This window comes from Condylura cristata, unplaced genomic scaffold (assembly GCF_000260355.1).
Source record: "Condylura cristata isolate star-nosed mole 26May11 unplaced genomic scaffold, ConCri1.0 scaffold00005, whole genome shotgun sequence".
Lineage (NCBI taxonomy): Eukaryota > Metazoa > Chordata > Mammalia > Eulipotyphla > Talpidae > Condylura > Condylura cristata.
Genome location: NW_004567106.1, coordinates 48,248,786 through 48,268,367, shown reverse-complemented (window position 1 = coordinate 48,268,367; position 19,582 = coordinate 48,248,786). Strand labels below are relative to the sequence as shown.

The 19,582-nt window shown below is 37.9% G+C and overlaps 1 protein-coding gene across 1 annotated transcript in view; it reads left to right on the top strand.

The window, feature by feature from the left end:
• DOCK4 (dedicator of cytokinesis 4) overlaps positions 1-19,582 on the top strand; it is a 203,777-nt gene that overhangs the window by 58,333 nt on the left and 125,862 nt on the right. The window contains exons 12-14 of the mRNA XM_004677162.2: positions 7,404-7,529; positions 17,344-17,468; positions 18,229-18,391. Coding sequence (XP_004677219.1) covers positions 7,404-7,529; positions 17,344-17,468; positions 18,229-18,391 — 414 coding nt within the window. The remainder of the gene's footprint in view (positions 1-7,403; positions 7,530-17,343; positions 17,469-18,228; positions 18,392-19,582) is intronic.

The following is a 19,582-nucleotide window of genomic DNA, read 5'->3' as shown; positions in this document are numbered from 1 at the left end:
TGTCACATTGGCTTATACTATTGGTTTTGTGGGTTTAGCTGCCGTAGTGCATCAGCCATCAAAGCACTCGCCGCCCTCCCCGCCCCCCTGCAGCATAGTCCATTGTGCTCCCATCTCTCTTTGTTCTTATCCCTTCTTGATCCCCACTCCCTAAAGGATGCTTCAGTTCTGTAGTCAGCTTTCAAGGGTTAGTTTTAAAGCTTGTCTTTATCTATCCCATAGTTTGGTTTCCACTATTTTCCATATCTAAGTGACACTATCCAACACTGATCTTTCTCTATGTGACTTATTCCAATTAGCATTATTCTCTGCCAGTATATTTGATCTCTGATTTGTGTTGCTAAGTTTCTGGCAAAAGTGGCTAAGAGGTCAGGGGTTCCCTTTTTCCATCCTTCCATAAAGCAGGGGCTTTATTCTAGATGCAGAAGGCTGAGAATATTGGGATTCAGTCATTGGATAACAAGAGAGGCAAGCTGAGAAGACAGAGCTTATAACGCCATCCTCACTCCTTGCTCATAAAAGTGCACTGTGAAATGCTGCTGTAAAACAGGGCCTGTCACTTTAAAGAATGGCCACTGTACTACCTCCAGCTCTGGGTTAGTGGGTCAGATTTGACCCATCAGGGGAGGTTTTCCTATAGAGAGAATGTCAAAACTCTTCTGAAAGGAACTGACTTTATTAGAATTAGAATATGTGGAAAATTAAATTCTTGAAAATAATGGATATTTTGGAATAATTTTTTAAAAAAAATGAGTGAAGAAAAATAAATCAAACTTCCAAGTGATATGAATTATTATCATGTGCACCAATGTATCTAAAATGGGTGTACCAGAAGAAAGAAAGACAAAGGAAAAAGAAAAATATTTGAAGAAAATAATGACAGAAAAGTTGCTAAATTTGATTTAAAAAATCAATGTATACAACCATAAAGCTCAATAACTATGTATGACAAGCATGTACCCTGAATAATAGTAAAAATGCAGAAAGACAGTTGTTCAAAGAAAGAAAGGGAAATCCTGTTGACATGAAGAGAGTACAAACCAGAAATGTACTCTGACAGGAAAGTGGTGGGGCATGGATATAGGTCCTGATAATTCAGGGCTTAGATTTTAGATTTCCTATGGGAGTCAGCACTGAGATATGCACAAGTAACATTAGAATTGACTCTTGTCATACTGATCCTGAAAGAGCTGTTAACTGTCTAAAAAGGTGATGAATGTGCATGATTCCCCCTTGAGACATCAAAACCCCAGCCTCTGCCAGTGTTTTGAATTTACATTAGCTCAGTAGTTTGGAAAAATCCATTGCCATGAAATTTAATGTGAAAAAAAGCCCCAATAGAATAGTCTGAAAAAAGCACTTGTACAAGCACTCTATATTGCCATTTTTGCACCCATGGTACATGGGATTCCTGTGTGGAAAAAAAAAAGACAACACTACCACCCACTGAAGATGAGTCATAAGATGATAATAGCCATTCATGAAATAATTAGCAATGAAGCAGATTCAACAAATAGGAATCTTGATATCCTAGAATTTTAGGTAAAAAAATTATAAGGATAGGACTAAATAAGAGGCTGCAAAACACTCAAATGAAGAGAAAACATGAAAAATTAACAAAGAGGGTTTTCAAATATACTCATCAAAACAATGTTATGCGTCCATATATCTGGTATTTTTCAAAGCACTGGTGATACAACATTGAACTGATAAAGTGAAAATTCTTGTCTCTATGGTGTTTCTAGGGGTTAATAAGAACTAAGTAGAGCTTCTAAAATTCTTTTAAGAATGTCATTTTAAAATATAGTGAACTGTTTAAATATAAAATGAACACAATTGAAAAGAGAGTCTATAAGTTATATTATAGTTCAAAATACTATCCAGAAATGTTACACAAAGAGAAAATGTAATGGAAAACCTGAATCATAGAGAGAGAAAGAAATTAATGAAAAAGATTAACATACATCTAGTAGGAATTCCAGGAAGATCAAATAGAGTGCATGTGAAAGCAATAATAGTTGGAAAGAAATGGATATGAGTCCTTGGATAAAAGAAGTAAAAATTATGAGCACCATAAATAAAATCAAAGTAGTCATACTACATAACAACAAAGACAAAACAACAAACTGGAGAGAAAGCAATGATTATCCAAAGCAGAAATAGTAGCCTCAGTAGCAATTACTGAATGTCACAGAAAGGTATCTTTTAAATGCTGTAAATAATGGCCAACTTTGATTATAGTATCTCCCATAACAGGTGAATATAGTAATGGCCACCCAACTATTATTTAAAAGTGGGAATGAAATAATCATTCAGAGACTGAGAATTCACCAGTCAGAATCACTAAAAGTACTAGTCAGAGAGATCACCAAGAATAAAGAATTGAACCCCAAAGGAAAGGAATGCTTGCTTTAGTGTAAAAAGAGAATGAGATATTTGATGTAGATATACAGAAACATTGGCTGTAAATAATAACAGTTTCAAAGTATATCATTAGAATTTAAAAAATCTAAATTCCTGGAATTGCTCAGGAAGATATTAGAGCTGTTGATTTGACATTCATGTCAATTATTTGTGTTGAAAGATAGAATATACAACTTCCAGAATTGTGGAGAGAGAAATATGGGAACTAAGAAAACCTAATTAATTTAAAGCATAAAAATGAAGAAGGAAAACAAACAAGAAACAAAGAAAAAATATTATTGAAAATCACAAAATAAGATAGAGTAACTTCCCCTATTAATACCAAATTACATAATAAAGATCTTCTTAAGGGTATTTTAGAATCTTTCAAGTTTGGAGCTTTGATTTAACATCTGGGCACAAATCCAGAATTTGTAGGTCATTGGGAATTTGAAAATGTTAATATAGGCTTGTGTACTTTGTATTTACCAGTGACATACTTGTCAAACCTCCCAAATTAGAGTATTGCTCATGTTGGATAGAGTTGCCTTTGAAACCTCCATAGAACTTAATTGTTTATATTTCTAGAATATTTGCCTACTTGGCTTAATCAAATGGTAAGTGAGCATGCCAACTAAAAGGAGTATTCTCTTTGTGTATGGCACTTAGAAAACATGATTTTTTTTTTTTATGGAAGCAAATTTGGTTGATATTCATGGCAGGGAAGATCAGAACAATGGCATGGTATAATAATAGCAAGGACAGTGGTAATGGTAGTTGCAACAGCTAATATTTTTGTGCTAATTGTTATCTGAAGTAACTCATGGAGTTACCGTCATTATTGTCTTTATTTTATAGATGTGGAAGCCAAAGGACAGAGAAGTTAACATTAAGGCAGTGTCATGCATCTGTACAATATATACTGCTTAAACTGCATTCTTAATCCCAACATGTATTTATCAAATATATTTTGTCACTATTTCTCATTTTTGCATTGTTGACAGTCATAGTTACATGCTACTTGGTTCATTGGTAGCAAAATGGCTGATATAGTCTAAAATTAATTTTGCCTCCTACTTAAAAATCATGCTGAGCTTGCCATTTTTTAATGTAAAAGTGCAGAATTTCATGAATTTAAAAGGCATTGTCTTACAGAGTAGGTTCACTTTAATTTCTGTGAAATTAGAACTATCAGATAATTAGCCAATTTCTGGTTTAATGGATACCAAGTCTTTCTTTCCCAACAAATGCTCCATAAGCTGAGCTTAATCACAAAACAAAAAATGTTGTTTTGTGACAGGCTCCAAATTAATGACTATGCCTTTGTTTAAAATTAGACATCAATCATTACAATTGGGTCTTAATCATCTAGGCTGATAAAAAAAAGTTTAATGATTGTTTCTTATAATAAGGTGAACATTTCTCCTTTACTAATTTCATTTTTTGGTACTGTTATTAAGGGCCAGGCAAAAAGTAACTGTAAAGCATTACTGACATATTTTGTGAAATTGAAAAATTAACTTACTTATTCACCTTCTAGTTTGCCATAAATCCCTGTTTTAAAAACGCTTCCATGAACTTTTACATTCCTCATTAATGTTTTTTTATTTTAGTATTTCTATCATGCATTTAAACCATTCTGCTTCCTATTCTATTCACTCATTGTATTTACAATCACTATTAGATTATTCCCTTGGAGCAGGAACTCTAATATATATATCCTACCTTTTACCTTTTTAGGCCAGAAGTTCCTACCTTAATCAATATGGGCAGCTTAAATTGTAGCAACAGTGAGGTAAAGTGTGTGGATCACACTTTAGATAGTAGGTAAGGAAGTTGTCTTACTTGGAAGGGAATAGAAACAAAAGCACTGACTTGCACACGAATGTCATACGTGACTATTCCTGGAAAGCCGGAATCAACCTCCAGTAATGGGGCCATTCCTCTGTGGTGTTGAAAAGTTCTTGTTTTTCTTCTTAATCTTAATATGTAATTTCTTACTGCTCTGGCAACTGATTTATCCTACCTGCTTGTAGTCACAGTAACTTAGACCATACAAAAATAGGATCAGGAGTTTCCTTGTTTAAAATAGTGTGACAAAAGCTTTTTGTGGATTGGTCCCAGTGGTTTCACCTCTGTTTCATGCTTTTTCTTTGCTTTATTGAAAGGATACCCATTCTGTGGTGTTTCTTTGTTGAAATTTGAGGTTTTGTTTGTTTGTTTGTTCTTTAGTAGAGACCGAGTTTCTGACTTGGAAAGCCTCATCTCATGTACATTGTTATCAAGCCCTCTGTCCACTTTACCTTTTCAGTTATTGATTGTGTGAGAGCCGTTCATTCTCAAAATGGCAGTGTATTCAACCTCTCCTTCAAATTTTTACCTCTGTTCATTTGTTGGCTAGACAAATGAAATCATTACCCTAAGGACTATAATCTGAAACCTTCAGGTAAAAAGGATACCATGACTTCCAGACAAATGTTAGTGTGCCTAACCGCCTAGTTTCCCTTTCCTGTTCTATCTGGATTTCCTTGGCTACCTCCTCCTTTCCCTCCCCGACCATGAGCTGTTCCCTGTCCTTTTCTCTTTCTCCTTAATATGGTTCCAGCTGTCCAAAGAACAGTGAGATATGAACAATGCTCACATCTATGCCCTTCCCTACAATATTTTTGTCTTGAGTTCCTATTTTTAATTTTCCTTAACATTCACATTGTCTCTGAGCAGATGCTCTTGTCATTTTTGTATTTTCTGTAAAGCTTTACAAAAGTAAAACTTTTCAGTAAAGCTTATGTTTAAAATAATATCACTGATGCTTAAATGAATCCTAACTCCTACAAGGAAAATAAGATCTCTGTATTTTCATAAGCATTGAGTTCTTTTCTTACTTTATACATATCATAAAATGTTGCTAGTGTGTCTCATCAGAAACTTTAACAAAAAAAATCCTAGAAAATGATCTTCACTTCAGAAAAATCACAGGGCCTTAAATTTCTTGTTAAATTCAGCCTATTCTCTGTTTGAAAGCATTGCTTAGAGTACCCCAAAATTGACCAGTATCCCCAGCAGGGAGGAACTGGTATTATGTACCGTGACTGGCACACACTGGTATTCTGCAAATACCAGCTACTGCTGATGGTGTGGGTGTGGGTGAGTATTTTGAAAGGACAGAAGTGGGAGGAGAACAGAGACACCAGGGGTAGTAGGAGAGAGTGAGTCAGGAAGAAATAGCTACTGGGACAGATGGATTCTGACATGTTAGTTTGTCTTTATTCTCCTGCCCCTGTTTTAAAAGGAACCAGTAGTGCCGCATCAGCGTATGCCAGCAGTGCCCTGACTATTGTGGCCATAAAACCATCCAGGCCACTTATTCCCTACCTCATCCCATGTGGCTGAATAAGGACAGATGGTCTCTCTGTTGTTCTCAGTCTTCAGACCCAGGTGGGTGGGGGTGGGGAAGGAGATAAAGGATCTTGAAGCAAAATTGGGCTGTAGATTTAATTTAAAAGTCCCCGAGTGTCTGCCAGATGTAATTCAATTCTCACAAATACTATTAGATAGACACACCAGAAGCGTGAAGACACAGCAGTGCAACCCTGTCCTGTCCACTTGTTAATGTCATTGTCCCTCGGGTGTGCCATGTTTAGGGCAGATCTGAACCCTGTGAAGGGGCTTCATCTTCTTTCCTGGCCTATGATATTGCTGTAAAATTAATTTTCCTAATTTCTTATCTGCTCTGTTAAAAAAAGCAAGCAAGCAAACCATTGCTTTTATTGTTGTTTTTATTATATTGGGAAGATAAGAGGAAGTGCCTGGTCTAGGTGTGTAGCAAGTAACATTTTGCATTTCTTTTTGATTCTAGCATGATCATAGCATTTTATGCACTGTGTTCAGAGACAGCATTTAAAACTGTCTATTACAACTGGGGAATGGTAACTAGAACATAATATGTGTGTTATCAAGTGAGAAACTAGTAAGTAATGATGTAGTTGGAGGATCTTGGAAGTATAGACTTTATCCTCTTGACATTTACCATCCAAGTGTGTTTAAAAATTGACTTCAGGTTAATGACTTGTTTTACAAGTTAAGTTACCTTTGGTTTCATTTTCTTTCACTGATGTGGGGTTGTTTTAAATAATAAAAAAGAAAAAGAAGAAAGTAAAAAGTTGAAATAGGGAAGTAGAATTGTACAATTTATAAGCAAACATATTCTTTTTTGTAGTTCTTTCCTGAGAGTTGAGTGAACAGGATCTGAAAAGTGTCATTCATCTTCTGTATATCCCACTAGGGTAATATCATTATAATTGGTGCCAGAAAAAAAATTTAAAACAGATAATTTCACTAGCTTACTGACTCGATTCTGTTTTGTTTGTCAAAGTGACCTTGAATCCACCTAAAGTTTTCGCAGTAGAAAATAAAGCTAACTATGGTACTCTGATTATGAGAACATAATCTTGGTTATATTTTACTCACTTTTTACTTAAGTTCTAAAATGTATGCAAAGCTTTAAAATTCTTGAATTATATGCCTTCAGGTTTATGTTCATCTTATGACACTTGGTAAGTAATTATTCAGAGGCCTTACAGAAAAAGAAAAATTGGGACTCCACTTTGGAGATCAGTGCCTTAGCTCCAGGTAGTCACTACTGATTGCTTGAATGTATGTTGGTCCAGGGGATTTCTATCTGGAGACAGGAAGAGGGTGACTGATCTAAAGCCAGACTTCTTGGTGTCTGTCCTTTTTTTTTTTTTTTTCTTGTGGCAGTGACCCTTTTAAATGGCAAAATTCAGGTAATCAAATTAGAAAAGTACTATCTGAAATTTATTGCTATAGATTCTATTGATTTTTGTAAGACTATTAGCCCTGAATTGAAGCAAGATGCCATAGATTTGTATTTCTGTTCATGCTGTTTTACCCTGGTTTTTTTGACTGTGTTATCCAATGTTTGTTTTAGATTTAGCAGTTACCCTGGTTTTTTTGACTGTGTTATCCAATGTTTGTTTTAGGTTTAGCAGTTTCCCTACAACTATTACATGGGGACATTGAACAAATCAGAAGAGAATATTCATCAGTATTTTCTCATGGAGTTTCCATAACAAGGAAGTTGGGGTTTTCTAACATTATTATGCCGGGTAAGTGACTTTAATGAACCAAATGGTGAAATTTGGATACTTGTTTTATAGTCAAGACTTGAGAAATTTTTCAACTTGTCAGCTTTGAAGAGTTCAAATGTAACATGCTGAAGAATGAAATTAGTGTTCATAAGCAAAATATTTTTAAAAATAATCTTTACATTTGGCTTTATTTAGGGTACATAACTTATAGAAGCCAGGGTTCAATGTCATTGTGACTGTCATAAGGAGAAAATATTACACTCCATAGTTGAAAATATTTGTGAAGTCTCTTAAAGGAGATCTTTATAAAGTTTTTGATAAAAACAGTATTGAGCGTTAACCTTTTATGGAGGATTTTTTTTCACCAAGATATGTATATATCTGTATAAATAAGCAGCCGTATGTATACACTATACATATTTCTGTATTTGCATATAATCCAGGTCTATATTAGCCATGAACAAATGCTCCAAAAAAGTTTGTTTCTAAGTAGACAGAGTAGGAGTTAAAGAAATTGACAGTGTAAAGTAGTAGTATTTCTCAGGGTGTCACATAGCACTCTCTATAACCAAGGGGGAAAAAAACCCAAAAAACAGAAAGACCAAATTAAATAGCCTTGAATTGTTGACAGCGTTTTTAGAAATAAGGACCTCTCAATAGCTGTTTCAATTTCATGTGTAAGAGCAAGCTGAGTGTTAAATCTGACAAGGCCCTGGCGCAGCTCAGCAACTGGATGTCAGGATTGCTATGAATAATGACCTGATGTGATGCAAAAACAGACCAGTGCTGCCCATAGCCACGCTTTGTGATTTCCTGGTGGAAATTTTTCCATGCAGAGCAGTCTAAGAGAACAGCCTAGAAGTTCCTAGGATGTCCTGACCTAGCTTTGTGACCCAGTCTGCCTGAGCATCTCATGCTTCTGCTGTCAAAAATGACTGTTTATGTGACTGTTTACTTGGTGGCCTGTTATTCAGTGGCTCTTACAACGGTTCATTATTTCCTTCAGTTGCTATAAATAACTGGTGTTTCCTCTAACAACAAAGAAAAAGTTTCATCCTCCTGGGAAGCAAATTGATGGGCAAATCTAATATGAAAAACATATTTTAGAACAGAATACAGGCAGCTGCTAGAAGAATTCCTCAGCTTGGTCTCTGGGCAGTATCACTGAGAAATGGAAAAACATAAAGCAACATGGCACTTTCCCAACTGAATAATTGTCTGGGATGTGCTATGCTCATGTGGCTTTAATGACGGTGATGAACTTCTGTGCCATGAGGCTGATTTCTGCCCTCTCCCTGCACCGCGTTTAGTGGCAATTTTCACTCTGTCCAGGGAATCCATCCTCCCAGACACCAGTCTGGGGACTGAAAGAGTTTTTACAAGTACTTTTTTTCCTTTCCTCTTCTTTCTTATTTTTGTTTTAATCTACCAAATTAGGAGAAGGGAGAGACGTGTGTAATAATCAGTTGAAAGCAACTTTAAAACTCCATGAAATTTTTAACATTGACAAACATATGATCATTGTTGTTTTCCTTTATTATTTTCAGGCTTTTGACTTGTCAATTAATTCTTACTGTTGGCTCTCTCAGAACTGGCGCCGATTTCTTCCAGGAGAAAATGGATGTGTATATTTCTGAAGCACAGTCTGTTAGCGTGCTTTCTGTTTTTTTCTTCTCATTGTCTAGACTTGTGCTTCAGAGTTCATTTGTGTTCTGCTAGAGGTCAGGATGGGTGAGGCGCGTGCTGGTACCAACAGCACCAAGTTCATTGACACTGTCACTGCCTCTGCAGAATGAATTATCTGTGGTCCTGACACTGACAGGAACATACACAAACCCTGAATATGAGGATCTCACATTGTAATTAATGCCAGACTCTTTTTGGGATGGGGAAAAACATGGACACAGAAATTCTTCCCTTGCTCTTGTACTTCTAGGAGCAGATGTCTGTCACCTGGTGTGAGACGTACATCTGTCACATCCTTCCCAGCACTCCCAAGTGCTCTGAGCCTTCTTTGTTAGGAAAGGGCCATTATTTGGCATTTTGTTTTTTAGGATGTTCAAATTACAAAGAAAACAATCACTTCCTCTGAAGCTCCATCACTACTCTGTCACTACCACCTATAAACTGAATAACAGCAGAAAGTTCTTTGGTCTGGTCACTGAGCCCATGATAAGGAGAGAGCAGCAAAACCAGTTCCATCACAGCTCTCCAGTGGACATAATGCAGGCCCAAGTGTCATTTTTGTAGTATTCATTTTTTTAAAAAGTGGAAAGAAAGAGATAAATTAATTTTAACAGTATGTTTTATTAACCCAATACATTCAAGATGTTATTTCAACAGTTAATCCATACCCAAGGTTATTAGTGAGCTTTTCACACTCTTTTTCAGTCTAAGCCTTTAAACATTGGCAAGTATTGTGAATATACAGCTCGCTCAGCTGTTTTTAGCCAAGTCACTTTTCAAGTACTCACTTGCCTCATGTGGCAGTGGTTATAGCTTTGGACAGCCCAGTTCTAAATGTCTTTACAGACTCTGTACAAAACAGAGTCCAGGCCATTGGTGAATACAAGGAAACACTAAGTTTCCATCCAGGAGACGGTTTGGAGCAAAACTGACTGATGTGGCAGGGTGTCAGGGGAGGTCATGGTGCTTTGCCCCTACCCTGAAGTCCACACTTATTACTCTGAGTTCGTTTTTGCCAGGCAATACTCTCTTTGCTATAATTTGCCCTGCCTCATCTTCCCCACTAAACCCTGTCCCCTTGTAGACTTCTTTCCACATATCAGCTGGTTACACTGTAACTCTTGGATAGGGAATACCTAATGATACCTTGGGGTGCGTTCCCTTTAATAAGGGAGCTTGGAGCTCCTAATCCTAAAATGAATCGAGTAAAAATGGTGAAATGATGGGAGAGAAAGGGGTGGAGATTTGGATGCTAAATGCTTCATCTGAAAACACTTGGCAGTGCATGCTTCAAATGATGTCAGCAGTTGTAGCTTTGACAATGATCTCAACATTAAGTGTATTTTCAGGTATCAGTCACAGTAAATATCCTTTGTCTTTGATCTGTACATTATAGTTCAGAAAGTAAGATTTCCATTTAGCCAAAGTTGATTAATGATTTACCAAGTTGGGGTGAGCGGGATGATGTAAATGTGCCTGCCTCATGTTTAGGGAGATACAGTTTTGTTCTTTTAAACATAAATATTAGCGTTGTTTACCACTTACTGATAGAGATACACATATCAACAGATGGAATTGCCTAACAAAAGTCCTCTTTCAAGAAAGCAGGTAGGAACTAGTTCACTACTTTTGTTTTCCTTAGATATACATCCTGAATCAAACCCACTGACCTCCTCCTCCAAGTCTCTCAGCCTGCACGGCATAGGGGTAAAACCACATGGTTTAGACCTGAACCCTCTACTTAGGTCTATGGAGGGGGAGGGATAGTGGTTTTTCAACTGAGGAGTGCCACTGAGACTAAAGCGTGATGGAGACTGAAGTTCTAACATGTCGTGCTGAGATTGGCTCCCAGCTTTAGCTCACACTGAGGAGAAGCTGGTGGTTCCACTTTCAGACCCCACCCCACGGGTGGAGAACTTTCTCCTAACTGGCGCTACCAGTTCTCTATGCATTGCCTCCATTGTGACAGCCAGTAGGAGTCACCAACCCACACTTTTACCCGTCTCTTTGTAACATTGTTCTGGAAAGGCTGTATTGTTAGCCCTTGCTTAAAAAAAAATAAAGCAAAAAGCTAGGTACAACCCCCCAAGTTAATTATCTCTCCTAAAGATAAAGAAAAAGAACGGGCATCATAGAAAACAAAGAAGAAGGTAGACTTTACTGAAGTGTACTCTCTCTATTCTTTATGGAAAAATTTGTAGCTAATTTTTCAGGCTTTCCGTGAGTTTTTCCTGTCTTTAGTCTGCTTGCATTTCCAACTACCTGTGAGTATGCTCCCTATTCCTTACTTCCTTTGAAGGTACTATGAATGATAAAAGTTGGGTGCAGATGGCATATTGTATTAGTTTCCAGATGCCACGATAACAAATAACTGGTAACTGCCCATACTTCTTGACTCATGCCGCCATATCATACCAACTCCTGTTTCCCTTAGTACACTCCTCTTTGACTCATCTTCCTCCCTCTGATAAGGACCTTTATGATTATATTGTGCCCACCATACAAATCCAAGAAAATCTACCCATTTCAAGATCCTTAACTGAATCACACCTGTAGGTATGTTTTGCCATGTAAGGTGTCATATTCACAGTTCCTGGGATCAGGATCTAGACCCCTTGGGGATGGAGGGAAGAAATACCATTATTTTACCTGCCATATGTATGAAGGGTTGTCCAACTCAGTCTTGTATTCAGTGTAAGAATTTCTTGCCAGGTCCCTGGTAATGGTTTTGGGCTCACACTTGAATATTGGTAATGACCAAGAACACAGGATGGCATTTCCTCTCAAGATGATGTCTGTCTTCTACTCATGGGGCTGAGATTATATGTGTCGAATCTCAGTATTTTTTAATTCATTTAACTTGTTTATCTCCCTTGTTCTTCCTCTGTTGGTTTCTGTTTCTTTTTCAATGTTGTCCCTGGTCCGGATGGAGCAGTTTATGTTTATCCCTGTCCTGTAAAAATGATTCCTTGATCTGAAATCTTTGTCCAAGACTGGTTGGAACCGTGCAGAGTAAAGAAGGGCTAATACATTCCTTGCTGGAGACACTGATCCTCTGGGATGAAGGCTGAAATTTATAATTTGCTGGATGACCATTCTTATCCTGCTGATTTATATTGTTTCATGGACAAATTGGGGATACTGATTGGATACATTTCTTAACCTCTACACTTTAGTTTCTTTATCTATAAAATGTAAATAATAGTAACATCTTATAAAGTTGATGTAGGAATTTAATGAGGTGTTCTACTTAAAGGTGTTATACTTTGCTTTATAATTGAAGTTCACAAAAGATCTTTTAGTCTTTTATACATGTTCTTTTGTTTTAAACTAAAGGACAGGAATGTTTCCAGATCCATAAATATTAGCAACTATCCTTTGTAGATAAGTGACCATGGGCTAGCCTCTGTGGCTGGCTGCAGTGCTTTGTTTGATGTGGTGCGCATACAGGACAGAATCAAGGATCAAGGTTTTTAGCTATTGATTGAAAACTCTTGCTGGTGAGGTCAAGTCATAAACTGACCCCATTTGGATGTAGTTGTTGAAGTCTTTTGAATTTGTTTCCTTTGTTGTGGCCTCTTCTTTACCCTGTCTACAGTGATCTTTGTAAAACCTTTCCATGTGTAAAGGCTTCCCAGCCAGTGGGTCTGCTAACCAGAGAAGGGTGTTGTGCACATCTTATTCACAGAGTAGTAAATTTGAGAGGTACAAGGTGTTAATAAACAATGTCAAGAAAATAGCTTTCACACTGGTGCCGTGACTTCATTGCATACTCACTTTATGGTTTCTCTCTTAATTATCCAAGATGCTTCCTTAACATCACTTGGGCTTATTCGTTTCCTCTGGAGCCGACCTCAAGTGTATTGAGTTTAATTAGCACTTGTTTCACGTTTACCCTTCTGGGTATTTTGGCAAAGGTGGCACCTCACAGTATTATAACATAGCAAGCTGCAAAATTCTTGGGGAGACATGTAGAATGTCATCCAGGAGAAATGTTATTCTTGTCATGTGCTCTCTTTTCAAAGAAAACTTATTTTCGTCTAAAAGGTTTGCAAAAGATAAAGGGGCTTACAGCAATAGTGACAGTTCCAGAACAGAAAATTAGAGCATATGTGAGGTGTTTCATTTGTAAATGTATTTTATTTCAAAAGTTCTCTTGTAAATTATAAAACAATGTACATAACAAGGTAGCCTGGTCCCCACCTCTGCCTTTATACCGCTCCCATTTTAATACAGCAAACTTGAAGCCTAGAGGTTTATATTATCTTGTTTAGACATCACATGGAGTAGATCGTAGCAGAGAGACTTATTCCAATAAGACTCCTTATTCCAATATTCCTGTGACCCCATATCCTTAAGGCTTATTTGAGTTCAGAATCTCCTGAATTCAAAAGGGACAGAAGAATCCAACTAAGTTATAAACTGAACAGGCTGTAAAGATTGACTACAGAAGCTAATGCCACTTTTAACCTTGCTACTTTGTCGAAACACACAATAGTTTACTCAGAGCTCATCTTGCTGGTGAAGCCTACACTCATCTAACACCTCCTCTCCCATTCAACACGAAGTACGCCCTTCTCAGTTTTGCTTTTACCCTCAGCTTATCATTATTCAAAAAGCTATGTATTTTACTAAAACCTAAGCTCTGTGGAAAGGGGTCTGGACTTTGTTCATTGATGGTAGAATAATGTTTGGCATGTAGTAGGTGTTCAAGATATATTTGATGAATAAATATGTGGGGAAAGATTTCATGGCACTGGCAGTACTTTGCTCTCTGGCACCCTTGCCTTCCTTCAGGCCAAGCTTACACATGGGGAAAAATAGCCCTGCTATCCTCCACCATCCTCGTTTGCCTTTGCTGAAGTTAGATTAGCTGTGTCCTTCCCACAGCCCAAAGTAGAAGACCCCTCACCCGCAAGAAACATGTACTATTCATTTTGCAGGACAGCGAGTCCCCCATGCGGCTGGGACAAGCTATTTACTCACTACGAGAAATTCCCAAGGTAAAACCCCCTGTCACTATACTTCCCATTAATCAGTGTATGTTTACAGTCTATCTGTAAGCACAGCTCTCATTATATGTCACCTCCACAAAGAAAGGGATTTTGCTATTGTTAAGTAACATGTTTCGCTTTAAAGTACCTTGACTTCAGCGGTTTTTCTTTTCACCTGACAAATCTGGTAGTGAGGAAACTATTATCAAGAATTTCCTCCCAAACATATTGTTGACATAGCATGTGCTGACCATAGTGTATCAGACCTGTTTTGAGCCTGCTGCGGTTGGTCGATTCATAGGACAAACTGTGAGTTTACTATTCATCCTACAATTTAATTGTATTAAGAATATATGTGTGAGTGCGTGTATGTGTATATTATAAAACAATCTACAGACTAATAAAATTTACTAGGACATAGTCTCACATGGAGATGGTTAAAATACAACTCTCAAAGCACACAAATATAATTTTAATATGGAAATACATTTCACCTGGAATTCCAAGTTCATTGCCTCTCCAAGTTGATTTGTATGGACTGTAGGAGAGTACTAAAATCCATGAAACCACTCCCCCCCCTTTTTTTTTTAATTTTTATTTTATTTGTACATACAGAACTGGGGTACAGGCCAGAGGCTCAGGGGCAGCGAGAGGCTTCACCAGAGACAGAATGGGGAGCAGAGCAGGCAGATCTACGAAGTACACTGCTGAGGGGAGCAGCGGGCGGGTCAGGAGAGGTCTGCCACGCCATGTGGGCACCTCCGGGGCAGGCCGGGATCGAACTCATGCAGAAGTGGCTTTAGCTTCTCAGTGCAGTGCTTTAACATGCTGCGCCACCAGGGAGGGCCCACTCTCCCTTTTATCCATGAATGGATATGCTTTATAAAGCATGGTCATGGGGATTACAACTGAGAATGAAAAAAACATACAAAATGAAGAAAGATGTAAATATATATATATGTACACATATATATGTATATATATATATATGTATAATAAAAGGATTCATCTTTTGTTCCTCCCTCACCGCTATTTATTCAATATAGTATTGAAAGTCCTAGCTAGAGCATGCAAGCAAGAGAAAGCTATAAAAGGAATTCAAATTGAAAAAGAAATAGTTATCACTATAATGAGAAGGTGAAAGTGAGGGTAGGGAACAATGGAGGAACCTTTTTCAAGGGTCTGTAGTGAAGGATTGGGTACTTCGATGATGAGTGTGGTTTAGTAACTTAACATTTGAAGAAGTATAAACCTGTACCTCTGAATCATCTATAGTGTTATAAACCATTGTTATATCAATTAAAAATATAATCCTTTTTAGGATCATGCTTAGTGAAATAAGCCAGAAAGAAAAAGAAAAATACTGGATGGTTTTACTCATAGCAGGAATATAAAGGACCAGGGGAGAAAATAATAATAATTATGAACAGCTATACACCAGAGACATTTTACGAGGGTGGAGTGGGGAATGGGATCAAAAATGGTGGGGGGAGGGAAGTGCACTGGACTATGGTGATGGCACATGGGTGATTTGCTGATGGGAAGCCCATGGGATTACAACTGAGATGGAAGAGGGCACAAAATGAAGTAAAAGTAAACTATTACATTATTTTAAAAAAATTAAAAAACAAAAAAATCCTTTTTAGGACTTAATCAGTTTCCCTATTTTATGGCCATCTGTTTCCTGGTTAGCCCAGGTCACCTGAGAATGATGCTATCAGAAAATGTGTTGGGGAGTTTGTGCAGGAAGGTGACACAGGCACACTGGTATTCCCCAGGCTTTCTAAGCATGGGTACTTTCTAATGCAATTATTGGTCAGGAAGCTTTACGAATCTCCTGTTAATATATTTTTATGGTTATCACTATTTCTAGTGTATTGTTTTCTTATGGGGAGGGATTTTTTTTTTTACTAGAAATAGACTATTATATTTGGTCCTTCAAATGTTGGAAACATTTTTTTTTAAAGATTTATTTATTTGTACATACAGAACTGGGGTACAGGCCAGAGGCTCGGGGGCGGCGAGAGGCCCTCAGGCAGGGAACCTCTGGGGCAGGCAGGGATCCAACTCATGAGTGGGATCCCTTCCTGCCCCAGAGGTGACCACATGGCGCGGCAGACCTCTCCTGACCCGCCTACTGCTCCCCTCAGCAGTGTACTTCGTAGATCTGCCTGTTCTGCTCCCCGCTCTGTCTCTGGTGAATCCTCTCACCCTCCCCATCTCTGGCCTGTACCCCAGTTCTATATGAATAAATAAATAAATCTTTAAATATAAATAAATTCAGCTTTGCCAACCTTAGCCCACTTACTTACAAAATCTCTCTATTAGCACCTCACGTATTCCTTTCTCACTTTTCGTCCACTCATCATTTCATTCTCCCAGGAGAGGTGAAAGCACGCTGACAAGTGCGCTTTTCTAAGTTTGCTAGTTGGCATCCAATATCTCTTTTTTTCTTGAGACCTTAAGAAAGATGTAAACTTTTCAAGTTTCATAAATGAGCAATGGAGAATAAAGGCAAGTATTATACATGTACCCAGAATATGTCTACCTGCCTCTCTAGCCTTTCTCATTTTGTAGCTTGATGGCACCAAATTGTAAGTCAAGTTTAAATGAATGAACTAATAATCCACATCTGTATTCATAGAGCACTAATGTGGACTCTTGCAGCAGTGTAATAACTTTGTCCATGAATTTTGAAAAATATTTGTATTGTAACTGTACCCTTTGTAGTACTGTCATCTTATTCCACTTAGACAGTCCTTCTACTCTAAGTGCTGTGACTATAAAATATTAAAACTGGTTTCTGTGAGCGTCGACTGCTAAGCTGTCATTTTGTAATCACACTTCGTAAATGAAATGAGGGAACTATTAAAAAATGCCAAGACTTGACAAAGCTTTCCAACTCAGTCTCAGGATTCACCTACTAAATATATATTTTCTGTGTTACTAATTCAGACTAGCAGGCTGGCTTTTACTGTGCCTGAATATTGGCAGCAAGGGTGAGGACCCTGTTATGAAAGTATAAATATAGCATATTTTACTTTTATATGTATGCTATAGCAGTATATTTATGAACTAAAGTTTTTCTTGGTGAAGTACTTTACTACATTAATAGTAAATATAACTCGGTTTAAATTTTCCTTTCCTTTTAGGTGAAATGCGGAATGACTTATACATCACTATAGAAAGAGGAGAATTTGAGAAAGGAGGGAAGAGTGTTGCCAGAAATGTAGAAGTTACAATGTTCATTATAGAAAGTAGTGGCCAGTCTTTAAAAGTAAGTTAATAGTGGGCGCTTTCTGATAAAACCATCTAATATAATTGATCTGGCTTCATCTTTAATGTGATCAATTGATTCCTGATTTTCAGGTTTTTTTCTTCCTTCTCTGTGTAGTCTTCTTTAAAAAAAATTGTTTAAAATGCCCTTTAGAAGAAAAAGTGGAAAAACAGAAAGGTTTTTACAGTTTGCCAGCAATTTCCCATAGAAGTTATTTCTTAAATTTTCTTAAATGCAATTCCATATTTCTCTTTTCATCTGTCATGTTTTGGAGAGGAATACTTTTTCTTTGGCAAGTGGTAAAAAACAAAAATCATATTTGAGCCTCTGCTTTTTCATTCTGACCAAATTAGGGCATGAAGACTGGGGTAGTACTAACTTGGGTGCTAATGATACAGGATCCTTTATGGAAGAAGTGTTTTACATGAAGCCCAGAGCTCAGCTTGTCTCCCAGGGAAGCATGGAGGGAACAGGCTTTCCCCTGCAGCAGGTTGAGATAGTTGAATTTTAAGTGGGGCATATGTTATATACACCACCAAGTCCACCCTTGCAAGGATCAGGAGGCCCCTGGAGGTCAGCATTAAACAGATGCAGCCCATGGCATCCTCAAGTGCAGAAACAGCACTGCAAAGGGCTGGCAAGGTAATTTCACATCAAGTGCTATTTGGGGAGTAGGGAGATCCAGCAAAGAAATTGTTCTGCTGCTTTCAAAATAATCTTCAAACGAAGCTGTCTTTAACCTGCATGTTTCCTTTGTTAGGATTTTATCTCCTTTGGAGCTGGAGAACCACCAGCTAGCGAGTACCACTCTTTTGTGCTTTATCACAACAACAGTCCCAGGTGGTCTGAACTGCTGAAACTTCCTATTCCTGTGGATAAATTCAGGGGTGCGCACATCCGCTTTGAGTTCCGGCATTGTTCCAGTAAGTGCTTAGTGGGATTGACTATGGGGCTTTGTTAGCTTAGGATAATCTTCCCACTGAGCTGTAAATGACCGCGTGGGCTAATCTGCAGAAAGTGTGTGGCAAATCAGAGGCCCAGGAGAAGGAGGTAAAGGTGAGTGGAGTCCCGAGTGGTGAGTGGACTCACTTCTTCTGAGGAGCTAACAATCTCTGAAAACAGAGGAAGGAAAAGGGAAAGAAAAATAACCTCTGGAAATCCATAGGGTTTTTTTTTTAAATGGATCTCTTTCACAAACATTAATTACTTTCACTGTCTGGAAAGACACAGCATTAGCATTTAGACTTGACTGGCTCTGGCTCTGACAATCTTAGGAGTCCTGATCTGTCAGTTCACTCCCTCTCAGGACAAGAGCTGATCCAGCTTTCAGACAGATCAAAGGAACCCACAAAAGACTCTGGACATGTGATATCATTAGGAAAGCCTCTTGACGGCTGGTATTTCTATCTGATTTGCATATAGATCTGCCTCACCTAGTAGTCTGAGACAGTATGCAAATGACAATCAGGTAATGTCATCCTGAATAGTCCTTAGATGACATGAAGTAATTGCCTCATTTTATAGATCTAAAAAAAAACAAGACATAGAGATGTTACAGTATTTGTCCATGTGGACATTATTATTCATAAGGTTGTCACTTCTGACATCTCTTTTAAGCCTTTTGAATTCATTTCCATCTTCTCAGTTCAACTCTCCCTGATGCCACTAGCCCTCACTCTAGGGATCTTCTGGTAGACTTTGTTTCCCCAAAGTTTATCTTAGACACTCCCAGAGGTAGTGTATATTATGACAACAGAGGATTCTGGCAAACTAGTAGTATAGCAAGAAAGAAATGCAGAAGAATGACGTTATGGGAGAACTGGTGGTCTCCTCTCCACCCTGGAAGGAATGAAAGCATTGCCTGCAGACAATGATTCACCGGAGTGATTCACCTGAGCACTGTGTAACCCATCCAGCCATCAGGGATGGCTTGGATGTAACCAGGACTGGCATATTTTGGAACTGGCTGGTAGAGCTGCCTACGTTATGCTTTAGTGGCTGTTTAAGAATATAGAGAGATGACTATCAGGGTCTGAACATTCTTCCAAATTCCCAGAAGAATTTCAAGTCTAGAAGTTAAAGTCAGAAAACAGAAGGGACTTGGAATGGTGATA